The 13415-nt window shown below is 38.6% G+C and overlaps 1 protein-coding gene across 1 annotated transcript in view; it reads right to left on the minus strand.

The window, feature by feature from the left end:
* Nucleotides 1-12640, minus strand: part of LOC129451490 (nectin-2) — a 50524-nt gene extending 37884 nt beyond the window's left edge. The window contains exons 1-2 of the mRNA XM_073854967.1: nucleotides 12403-12640; nucleotides 11859-12200 (exon numbers count right to left, since the gene is read on the minus strand). Coding sequence (XP_073711068.1) covers nucleotides 11859-12200; nucleotides 12403-12478 — 418 coding nt within the window. The 5' untranslated portion in view covers nucleotides 12479-12640. The remainder of the gene's footprint in view (nucleotides 1-11858; nucleotides 12201-12402) is intronic.
* Between the last annotated feature and the right edge of the window lie 775 nt (nucleotides 12641-13415).

A 13415-nucleotide genomic window follows, 5' to 3' on the forward strand; every position in this document is an offset into this window, starting at 1 on the left:
CAGAGAAAAAAGAATTCTGAGATTTGAATAATGCATCTGACGTGTGGGCTGAAGTCATGACGCACGTATTTTTATCGTTTAACTTTTCTTGTCAGATGGATTCAAATATCTTAAAACTAACATATTTGAGTAACATTGGACCATACACCTCTGAAGTTTATCAGTAGACTATCATATTTTGCATGCAATGTTGTCAATACTAACGATGGCCAACTCAGTATTAGTGATAAGTTGCTGTGTAGCTTAGCTTTGCTAACGTTAAAAGGTTTACAAGATAGCACTGTTAGCCTGTTATATCCACAAATTAATGCACCGATTGTTTTGTTAAATATATATTGATGTGTATATGTTAAGCAATAAAGTTAGCCTTAGAAACTCTGTTTATATGTAATGTAGCGGGACAGTTAACTATGACTATTTAGAGGTTGTAAGGCTTTTACCTCACCGTATTTAGCATAGGCCTATTTCACAATATGGCGGCTTTGACTGGAAGTAGGGAATACATACAAGACATAAATATTAATTCACATCTGCTCCCTTTTATTGTAATGACAAGTCCAAAGTTTGCACATTTGGAGAAATATTTACACATTTTATTTCTTATTTCTTTAAACTAAATAATTATTTATCTTCCAATTCCAAAGTATGCAATCTGATGATCTTAACGCGGTGTGTGGCTTTTATTTTATTCCTTAATTGCTTGCATGCATGCTTGCATGTTGCGTTTACATGCACATTTAATTTGTTTACCAGCATTGGATTTAGCTCATTCAAAAGGGAAGAGTGAACAGCATTTATTATTAATAATGCTGCATTCTTTCCTCAAATCTAAAGTTTTGCAAAGCCATTTGTAGGGAGGACTTCGAAGCTCATGGTAAGTCATTTTAAGCTTTTAAGCACTATTTGGACAGGATTAGTTTTCCAAAAGATGTTTGAGTTTCAACATGTCCCCAACGACGTCTGTGATTTTATGTATCGACAGGATTAAAATTCTCAGGCTATTCCAGAGATGGGAGTGTCTGTTTCATGCGTTTGGGCGTTGCAGAAGATCACGTGCTCTGGATACGCGTGTTTGTACTGTTTGATATTTTGCTTTAAATGTAAAATTATTACAGGACATGTAATTTATTCATTTAATTTTTACAAATCAAAAGAACTAATACAAATCCTACTAAAGTAGCCTATGTGTTTTATATAACTGGCTGCTTATAATAACCCAAAGAAATGAAGAAATAATGATTAATAACAATTTATTATCTTTATTAATTAACATTACCATTCCGGAGTTTAACAAAATAAGGTTGAGATTACCTTATATTGATATTACAGTGGCCAGTCAACAGTGTTTGAAATTCAGCTTGTCTTGATTTAATTATTTTATTTCGTTGAATGGAAAAAACATTCATATCTGAATGCATAGATATGTACACTAGGGTTCTAAGCATGCGTCAAAACCGCCGACATCTTGGAACAGGGGTCTTGTCATAGGAAAAAGCTAGGTAATGCTACTATCTCCGCCTGTACTTTGAATTCATGGACGATGCCGGACTTTTGTGCTGCGTATGGATGTTAGGCCTACTAGCAGCACTATGCATTATAGTTAGAAAAAGTAGATTTTCCTAAAAACATAAAACTTTTTTCTGGACCCAATGCTAAATACATGTCTGACTGTTGGAATGAACAAAAAAACCCTAGAAAATCACATTCATGACGATTTATGGTGATTTTATTCCGTTACACCTTTGCCTACAATGATGCTGAAACAGGGCTCCCCTGTTTCAAGATGGCGGCTCTATTTGACGCATTCCTCCCAGTAAACTGCCGTAGCCAAGGCGACATAGTGTACATATCTATGATCTGAATGAATGTGACTCAAGGATACAATATACGCGCGTTAGTAAGACCTTACGGCAGATCGAAAATAGCCGCGTTTTCAAAAGATATTGCGGGCAAGCACAGACATTTGCATCTGGAAGGGATTACATTTCTCAGAGGACCTCTGAGTTTGGTGAAAAACAGTAGGTAAATTGCTCTGCAATTCTTACGGAGGTCGTCAGAGAAAAGCACGATTTTCTCAGAGGTCCCTCTGTCAAACTAATCCCATCCAAATAGGGCTTTAATATCTAAAATTCAATTTGTAGTAGTAATCCAAGCTTTAGTTTAGATAAATACATATTGTCTGCTTCTTGCATTTTCTCTCTGACAAGTTTTACATGTAAGGGATAATGTACAGGCAGCCGGTAGTTATTGGCTTCGTAGCTGTCATGCTCTATGTTGTCAAGTTCAGTCTCAGTAAGATCTCTTGTCTTGTCATTGTTTGTTCTTCGTAGTTAAATTTTCGTTTTTTTGTCTTAATTGGGGAGCCATTTGAATCGTCCAAATCTATCCACTGTTCAAACGTTTTGTTTTTACCGTACACATACATGTTAAAATTAATGTTGAAATTTTCCATTGTTAATTGTGGTTGTCCAGTGTTTGTCACAAGATGGCGCCAAATGGTAATCTTTGTTGACGCGGAGGGATTTTAAACATACAAGTAGTACCGGCTATGCGTAATTACTTTGGAGCGGTTATTATTTTAAAAAAAGAACGAACCTGCAAATGTCTCAACTGACCAATCAGAGTCAAGCATTCCAGAGAGCCGTGTAATAAATAGATTTAATACAATAAATTCTTTCCTTATATGAGCTAAATTATTTGCAGTTATGATTGTAAGGAGGCGTTAGACTTTTCATCTAACGGTGTAGCTTCATGAATCTCTGATATCGTCCAGCTTGATCTGGTGAAGCAGGTTAACCTGTCACTTTTTACTACAGTTTAACCGCAAAGAGGTCTTGCTTTAAATTCTGTGTGTCCGAGATGAAATGATGTTACTCAGTCGGGGTCACACATTAGCTTTTCATATGGTGGTTTGCCTAAAATTATATGGGAGAACATATTTGACTAGTTAAGATGCTAGGCAATCGGCTGCTACTGTACAGTTACTGGCAACAACAAAAATGTTTTTAGTTTATAACTTACATTAGTGAAAATGCTGTGAATAAACGGGAAACCGGAAACCATCCACTGCAATACAAAAATGTAAAAATAAAAGAATCACCTTTCCTGTAACAAAATATACTTATGGTTATTTTCATTATGCATGTTTACTTGTATACAGCACAAACATGGTATAAGAAGTGAACACTAGAACTTGAACATGGCTAACAGCATTCCTCCCCCTGGGGGCATGCAGATGAAAGGTGACATATACAAAAACTGGGACAATTTCAGAGCGGAATTCAAGGACTATAAACTAGCAACCATGTTGATTGGGAAGCCCAAAGAGGCAAGAGCAACAACGCTGCAACAATTAATGGGCAAAGAATGTTGGCATAGGGATACGAACAAAGGATACGAAAGCCATACTCAATGTCCTGGGACACTACTTCAAGCCTGCAAAAAACGAGATATATGAAAGATATATGTTAGGTGTTGCAAGCAGGAAGTAGACGAGCCTTTAGACAGCCTCCTAACGAGGCTGTGGGAATTGGCATCAACCTTTGAATACAGGCAGCTCGAAGATGAAATGATTGGTGATAGACTTGTCCTGGGCATTGCCAATAAGAACACTATGTGACGCCTGCTGCTTGAGCTGACTCTGTCACAGTCCGTGGAGATATATTGGCTGGCCGAAGCAACTGAACAACGTGTGAAAGCAATCGATAACACAATTATTTACTTTGAATATTGCACAAGCACAGAGACTGAAACGCCATTATGGGGAAGTAAATAATGAGCAAAAGGTCAGGATTGTGGGTTGCAAGTATTGTGGGGGTGGTCACAAGAAAAGCAGAAACCAGTGCCCCTCATATGGTAAGACTTGTCAATCAAATGGTTTATTGAATCATTTCGCCAAGGTGTGTAAAGCCCAGCAGAGAACAGTCAGGTCTGGCAGAGTGAAGGCGATAATGAACGAGACTCAGGATGAGCAAGCACCCTACAGCGAAGGCTGATTTTTTGCTGCTGAGGAACACTGACTCAGTAAAGTCTAAAGAGAAACTGGATTCAAACTGGAGTACAACAAGACTGAAACTGTATTCTGGTTCCATTCAAATGCGCTGTAAATTGCCCTAAACACAAACTAGTTTTTGAAGTGGTCAAAGCCAACCAAGAGCCATTGCTCTCGGGTGACACTTGTGAAAGGCTAGGACTTAGGAAATTTACCATTCCAGATGAGCTTCATAAATTGGTTGCATGCTCTCTCACGAAGCAACTCTCTCACACCTCTCACGGAGCAACAGTTAACCAGCAATTTCAAGGACATGTTTAATGACCCAGTCAAGTCAGTCCCAGGAGATGTTTGGTTTGTGGTCGACAACAGCATGTTGCCTGTGCAATGCTGGTAGCCTTGACAGCCAGATTGAAAGAACAGCTCAACAGATACATGAGAGATGGACAAATCACAAAATTACTGAACCGACACCATGGATCAGCAACATGGTAGTAATAGCCAAGCCAGACAAAGTAAGAATATGTATAGACCCAAAACACCTGAATCAGGCACTTTTAAGATCACACTATAATAATGCCGACCATGAAAGACATTCTTTAAAAACTACCTAAAGCACGTCTATGCTGGTGGATGTTCATAATTCCTTCCTACATTGCAAACTGAACAATGAAAAGAGTCTCATGACAACTTTCTGGACACCATGGGGGCGAATAAGATGGTTTAAACTGTAATTCAGCGTTTCTGTGGCACAAGAAACTGTCGATGGGATTCGGGGTATAGAGCCCATAGTGGATGACGTACTGGCTGTTTGCTGCAGTGACTCGAACGATGTAGCTGAGTTAGATCACGACAAAAATCTGAGCACTCTAAAACAGCGATGCATAGCTGTGAAGCTCTGGCTGACAAAAAAAAATTGTGCAATTCAAACTGAAAGAGGTGCACACTCACTCAGACATATTGTCTGTGGAAAGACTATGAATCGACCATGAGAAAATAAAAGCCGTTCTAGCAATGTCGACATTACCGGATGTGAAAGCAATTCTTTCTTTCTTTATTCTTTACGCCATTCCAGCATCTATGGTTATATTCATGGCGAGAACCGGTTAATTCATACACAAGCTGATTCATACAAGTTAATCCATACATAGGCTGGGGAGGGACCTTTGATATCTCCAATTTATCTAACTTCCATGTTTTTGGCCTGTGGGAGGAAACCAGAGTACCTGTAGTAAACCCAAGCTGACACAGAGAGAACACGCAAACTCTACACAGAAAGGCCACCTGACCTACCCAGGGCTCGAACTGTGAAAGCAGTTAAGCAGTTTATCGCATTTGTAAACTACATAGCCAAGTTCGCAGGCTCCTGGACAAAGACATAGCATGGGTTCTGAAACAAGACAAGGCGGTTCAAGAAACAAAACGCATGATTACAGACATGCCCGTTTTGAAGAATCATGACATTGACAAACCAGTGACAATACAAAGTGATGCCAGCAAAAACTGCTTGGGCTGCTGTCGGCTTCAACAAGGACAAATGGTTGCTTTCGCAATATACTGAGCAGAGCAGAACAGAGCTCAACGAGCAGGTGTCTAATGTCCCCGCACTACGACAATACACTGTGGGTACCATGGACAGCTTTGAGGTCGCATCTTCAATCATAGACCAAGCTCAACAGCTCAATGTGACTAGCGCCAGTTTTCCTCACATTGTAATGGAAACATAAGTCGACGACACATTGCATAATATTAGTTGTTTTTAAACAATAATTGTATTTATTGTTTACTGGCAGTTTCTATGAAAGGTTTTAATGGATGGATTTGTAAATACAGATCATGAGTGCATGTGCGCCACATACACATTCAGTTCTTGTGCATGGATTATGGTTAAAACAAATGTTTTGTAGAAATTTACTGCGTTTGTATTAGCTATTATGGCAACCCCTAACTGCACAAATGATGTTGGTCTTCCTGGATTCCATAATTAACATTAAACAGGCAACAGCCAGTCAAAATGGCACACTTGTGTCCTTTGCAATAGACTAATTTTAGTGGCTCACCGGAAGTCATAAACAGAAAAGCTCAAATATGGCTACGCCCACATGTACGTCAAGAAACAGGTGGATACACTGTAAATAATACTACTGTAAATAACACTATAAACATTAAGAAATTTTCTGAACTTACCTTTACATGTCCTACTGTATTAGTCTGAGATGGAGCTGCTAGTTAAAGATGGAGAATATATTTGATCATAATATGTCCCTTCGCACAAAGAAGAGCAGAAATAAATTTCTCAGACGAGCATTTATCATTGAGGAGCGTATGCTTTTTATCTGATATGTTTCATTTTGTTGACGTTTGAAAAGATGTCCTCAGGACTGTAATCCAAAATTTCCATGAGTGATGCAATAGTCTCTGTCTCCAAAAGTGTTTGAACCAGGTAAGTTAAACAAACAACTGGGCTGCGTTTAGCCCCAACAAAACGTTGCACAAAGTTTTTTTAAACAGAAACGGTGATACGTTGAACACACTGTTCTAACTTGTTTTGACATTTGCAACTACGGTAGACGAGAAGGCCATTCTTTGTGTTCTTTATAAATGTTTCCGGAGCCCGATGAAATTGTTAAATATGTGTTTAATACTATAAAAATACCCCTAATGTTACAGTCACTGCACTTGCTGTACAGAATTAAATAAAACATTCCAACTTGAACCCATTGAGCGAGCTGTTTCTTTAGTACTGTGTGATTTATTTATATGTTGCTGCTTATTGGACTGCAGTTCCGACATTCCCACCAATCAAGAGAAAACGTATCTCAAACCCCATTGCATTCTGTTTCCAGGAAGCATGTTGTTCAACCCGGAAACCGTAGCAAAACGTTGCGCCCTGTTTTGAATTTGAACTTGCCCCAGATGTCATCATGGAAAGGCTGTTGTTAAGCTCCATGATTTGCGTCGTTATTTTCAAATTCAGTTTAATCGCACATATACGCAGAACTAACAATCACTGATGAATCATATTTAAAGTTTCATGTTGACAAGCGTGTGCATAGGGTAAAAGAAAACTGCCGAACATGGAATCTTGCACTTATTTCTAATTTTATTACATATATAAAGTTATATATAAGTGTGGTAAGACATTTTTCGGTAGCACTATTATTTATTTTTGTTAAATTATTTACACATTTGTCTGAAAAATGGCCTTCTGATTGGCTGTAGCTTCCCCACTGGCAGGAGCTTGCAAAAACTGTGCTGACTAAAAGATGAAAAAGTTGATGCGTCACTCTCAGTGCATCAGTATGGCCATTCAGGGATGAACTGAACATTCAGAATGGTGTGCTTTACAGAGATCAATGTGTTATCATACTGAAGTGGTTAGTTATTATAAGGAAACAACAATCCGAGAGCAGGACACATCAGACATTAAAGAATGTGAGCCAGAGCAAGTTCAGGAACGAAGGCTGACAGTACAAGCCCACAAAGTTGGGTACCCTGATTTACACGCAGCCGCCGTCTGTCACGGCCAGCACATACTTGACTTATGAATTCTGTTTAGTATGGTAAACAAAACAAGTAACGCAGTTCAGTTAATATTGTACAGCATAAGTTGTGCTGGTAATATCTGAGTGCATGTTTGGGGCTGTTATGGTAAAAGTGGAGTTTAAATTAAAGGAGCGGTGAATCAAATACTCAATTTTAACTTGATAATTTGTTATATAAGAGGTCATCATACTTAAATGAACATCCTGCAAGTTTCAGAACTGAAAACATCAGTGCTACTGAAATATAACAGTTTTTGGCACCAAGCCAGTATTACAAGCGAGTGTGGAATTCGAAAAAATATGACGTCAAAGTAGAATTGAAGCACCTCCCCGAATCCAAATCCAATGACCACTTTTGTAGCCCCGCCCACAGCTTCGCGTGACACACGTGTGTCTCAACAATAAGTAGACATGTCTTTAAAGATTGACAAATGTAACCAAATGACTTTTAAATAATTTTTTTCTGAGAGACTTTTATTTTGACGCGGTGATCTGAAGTAACCATGGAAACGCATTTTCGGTTGTGGAAGAAGTATCTATGGGAAGAATAGATGGTTCCGCTGGATAACGGAGGCTCAACATTAGTAATGTGTGGATAAAGTTTGCTTTTGCAGAAGTTCCACCTCGCGTGGGGAGTGATTCATTTGTAAAGAAGTCGATGCTGGATTTGCAGAGAGACTGTGATTAAAAACACCACTAATATTGGATCTGACAAAAATGACACAGCAGTATACACAGTAAGTTTATTTAAGTTACTGTGTTTCACTATTGCTTTGTTAGAAGAGATCGCTTGATATGTCTGTTGTAACATCCGTGTCTAAACACATATGTTTGACTGTTTTAATGTACTAAAAACATTAATCGATTAATAAAGGTACAACACTTAACAACACGACTGTAATTAAACGGTAGAAATATACAAAGTTAGTGATAAAGAAGGATTTGTCAGCAGCAGTTTAGATTCTGATGCCTGCTTACTGTGTTGTATACGGTAATTTAGGCGAGTTGCGTTTGAAAGGTCAAACACTCAACAAAGCTTTTTTTATCATATAACTGTGGTATGTAATGTTACGTGTATGTCAGAGCAACCTCACAAGCACAATAGAAATATGCAAAGTTATTGATAAGGATTTATCAGCCACAGTTTAGATTCTGATGTGCGCTTACTGTGTTGTTTACGGTAATTTAGTCACGTCGAGTTTAAATTTTTGTTTCTACTTTACTATACTTATTGTCATTTATGTGTATCATCTTTAGCACCCAAAATCTTTTGTGGGTCAAACATATATGTGTTCAGCTGCTATTTTTACACATTAATGTTTTTAAAACTTTTCCCCACATGTAATGATGGGGAATGAAGCTGTCCAATCATAGCAGTGGGCGTTACGTCCAGGTCTTCAGTGCAGCCCGCCCCTTCAAACAAACCATTTCTCCAGACAGCCACTAATCCATAGCGTATTAATACAAAATAGCGTATTACTTATTGCTTTTGATGGTTTTGAATGTAAAAACCATGCGAACATCATAAGAGACATCAGACAACAGTATAAAACAATAAAATCGACAAATTCACCGCCCCTTTAAGTTAATTACGGTGAAATGGCATAGATGGTTTGCATCCGTGATGATGTTGTGCGTGTTCTGGTTCGCTCTAAGTAAGGGCCGATTCAAACCGGCTGCGTGGCGTGTGCGTCTCAGCTGCGTGGCGTGTCCGTTTTTATTAAGGCTCCCATGTTAGCAGGTTTGATAGTTCACACCACCTGCATGACACGCACGTCTCAGGCGCAGCTCAAGCGGCGCCGAAAACGCGTGCATGCTAGGAATAGGACCAACGCCTATTTTTCACGCCACACGCAAGCGTCTTGCAAGCGTTTCCAGGCAAAATATATGTCACCTATAGCAACAGCAGCGCGTCAACGCTGCGTCAGGCACGCTTCTGGTATGTACAGACACAGAAAATGTGACGCAGCCGCCACGCAACTGACATGCAACAGATACGCCACTCAGCGGGTGTGAATAGGGCTGTGCCGGTTTCAGAATTGGTGATGGGGGGGGTTGCTTGTTTAAATGCTCGTGGATTGACGCGAAAGTGAGATTTTACCATAAAATCATGAATGTGATGCCAAGTGTGTTTTAAACAGTAACGACTTTGAGAAATTTAACAGAAAGCAATTAAATATTTAAAAAACACACTGTTGCCAGAAGACTGCGCTGTCACTCTCTGCCCAGCATAAATGAATCCTCTATCTATCATTATCTTAATAATCTTCAGAGAAACAGATTTGTGCTATGGGCTTTTAATGTCTATAATTGTGTCTATATATGTCATTACACGGACCAGAACAGCACGAAAACAATGTGGATTAAAAAGCGTCTTAAAGAGGTTTTGCTCATAAATGCATGTAAAATAAAGTAATGTGAACTTGAGATTGTTATACTGTTATTAAACTGCACCATATGCGCTGCAAACGCAGTCGTTGTAAAAGCACAATGGCCACGCGCGGCAAACGTTCTCCGCATACACGCTGCTCAGTGCTCATGCTTGCGATGTGAAACCAGCATTTGAATAAACTAGACACTGATTAGCTACTTGCTCTACGTTTATTTACAATTAACAGCAAGACAACTAGCAGTGAATGTGCTTTCAGGAGAGTTAGTAGATTAACATGGGGGGATTTGAACTTGAAAAGCGGGGCGGAGCCTTTCCACAGTTAAAACATCTTCTGGTCGTTCATGTTTATTTGATTCTATAAATTAAATAGAAGGAAGAGATGATTTGAAACTAGGCGAAACTTTGTTTAATATGTTTAATTTCAAAAGTAACCAAAAAGTGCCCTGATCTCTCCTGTATGTCAGTGCGTTGTCAGTGTCTGCTCCGCTCTGTATTTTTCATTGCGTGACGTGATAACATAGTGGGGCGTGTAACACAGACTGTTGACAATTGTTTTTAATTAGTATTTAAACATTCTTTATGATATATATTTTTTATATTTTAATAATGCGGTTTTGTCGGTTATAGAGTTCTAATGACGGTGTTCAACTATAACCGTCGGTCTCACGGTTATATAATAACCGTCACACCCCTAGGTGTGAATTGGCCCTAATACAAAATTAAGATAAGGATTATTTCTAAGAATAAGGATCTGTTTCCTCTGTATACTTGATAAATCTTGCTTGTGTATTGTATATCAAGGATGAACTTTTTCAACCCAACTAATCTCAAGAGCCACATTTAAAAAAAAAAGTAATAGAAATATAGGGAAAAACAGTAGTAGTTTCTCTTTCAGTAGTTTTGAATAAGTTTAAGTAAATAATATTAAAATACCTTATGGTTAGGCTGCGCGATTATGGCAAAAAAAATCATAATTCTGTATTTACAATGAAGTGGAAATGATAAAAAGTATATCTCCCATTATGAGAGTGAGAAGGGGAGCGGACTTTTCAGGCGAGTCGAAGTACTCCCAAAAGTGCTATTACGCCATAAAATATAGTTCCTCTTTTAAATCCGCTTAGAAAAGCGCTACGTTTTATTTTATACCACCAAACTTACTCGTATAACTACTCGTCTTAAATAGGAAAAACGTTGATGTGTTTGGTCACTTCTAACTTTATCTCTAAATGGTAGCATTGAATGAATGGGGCTAAGCTAAATGCTATCGAAGCGTCGCAGCGCGCTCCAGCGCTTACGTGCACGCACACAGATGATAGAGGGATGTATCAACAGTTCTTAGTTAAGGTAATAACATATTTTAATATTGAATATGAGTAGACTATTCCTTTAACCCCTGTCAGCATTGTTGGCTAATTTCCAAAACATGGTAAGGAGCGTCACATTTCCAGCTGACGTCAGACGCCAATCACAATGTCTGGCCAATCGGAGGATACACCGCTTTTCAAAACGATGAGCTTTGTTCAAAACCAATCCGTTTGAGGAAGACAGGTTTTAATGGAGCAACAACAATGTAAGGTATGTGGAAATCATGTGTTTTTGAGCCATTAACCAAGCGAACACATTGTATATATCAAATACACAAAAAAACTCTAGGCCTGAATGAGCCAAAACGAGTCCCACTTTTGGGGCACTTTTCTGTCAGTATAAGTTAAGAATAGTTTTTAGGCTATAGGCCAAATATACTTTTCTGTCAGTATAAGTGAAGTGTATTCAGCGTAAACTTAAGTATATTTCTGTAAGCACATAAACAATATTCCTTTAAAGTACAAAGAGTCAACTGAAAGTAGATTATTTAAGTTTTAAAATAGTACACTTGCAGCACATTTGAATAACCTTATTTTTCATACTGGATAAAATGATGCCACCATACCTAAAACTGTGACATTGATGTTGACCTCGAATGGTCCACTAGGAAATAAGTTAAAAATGCAAGTATAGATCCCTTCATCCAAGAGCCTCATTCCCAGCAGCTGAACAGATCCGATTTTTTCTGCAATGTTGCCAATGAATTTTATTCTGTCCTTTAATCCATTAATGTTTTCTGTCCGGCCATCTGGTAAAATGATAAAAAAGGATTTCTCAACAGGGTCTTCTCGTGTCTTTTTCCGCCATATAATGCGAGATAGACTTTCTTCAGTGTCTATCAACTGAGAAAAGAATACGCCGTTTTCTCCAAAACGGACTGATGTATCAGGACCAATAACCTTTATACCTGACAAACAACACAACACATAAATTAATAAACGTTTAACAAGTAGATATTCAGCTGAGCAAATAGGAAGAGAAAACAAGGAAAATAGAAGGGTGCACAAATATAAAATGAGACGCACAGAAGCATATTAACGCATCATAGGCGAACAACGAGGCTGCAACAAAGAGATACGACTGTGATGCAGAATACATAGCCTACTTACTTTCTATTTTAACGAAGTACTGAAACAGAAACAGACCCAGCAACAGAGGACGCTGCTTTTCAACAAAAAATAACATATTCAGGAATATTGTACCAAGGTTGCCTTTTTGTTATTCGCCATGCCTTTTTTAGCGTTGCTGGCACCGCAGCGAGATGGGTCCAGTGGCGCTTCACTGTAGAACACGACATCCAGGGGGCGGGGTTGGATTCAGATGCAGGGGCGGAGCTGGATCTCTTACCACTGCATTATGATTGGTCAGCAGTTTTACCACAAGACACGTCATACACGTGTTGTTGCGTTACCACAGAGTGCCGAAGTCATGACGTCACTTTGTAGGCCAACCCGGAAGTTAGCGGCGCATGGGTTCCCTCGATCGAAAAGCCATTCATTTTTCCCATAGACTTTTGGAAAATCGCAAAAAATAAGATCTGTGTTCAACAAAGAGTTATGAACTGTTTTGTTTTGTAATGATAATTTTATTCTCTTCTTAGATTATTACAAAGCCTTTGATTCCCTAGAACATACATTTTTGTTACAGACCCTTCACAAGGTGGGATTTGGTGACTTCTTTTGCAGATCTATTAAAATGCTCTATACTAACTGCAATTGAGAGTGAGGAGCTGTCGTCATTGTACAGAGCTCCTCCCCCTTTCCGCCATGTTGGCAGGATTCCGGTGGCAGAACATGATTGTTTACGTGTGTTCTTAGCTCGGTAGTAGAGTAGTTTTTCTCAATTCTACACTGTTTTACCATGCCTTGCAGTTACTGATGCGTTAAAACTGTTCCAGTACCTCACGCGATACATATGGAAGGTATACGAACAATGGAATACAGTTTTTTAGGTTACCGAAATGGAGACCATTATGCAGTACAAAGACATCTCAAACAATGGCATATTTGCATTAAAAATGTCATAATTGAACGAATGACACTTACAATTGTCATAAATAGCATAAAACCTCTTTTATATTCATGACATGTGTCATGTCATAAATAATTATGAATGTTTTATG

This window comes from Misgurnus anguillicaudatus, chromosome 17, assembly GCF_027580225.2.
Source record: "Misgurnus anguillicaudatus chromosome 17, ASM2758022v2, whole genome shotgun sequence".
In the NCBI taxonomy this organism is placed as follows: Eukaryota; Metazoa; Chordata; class Actinopteri; order Cypriniformes; family Cobitidae; genus Misgurnus; species Misgurnus anguillicaudatus.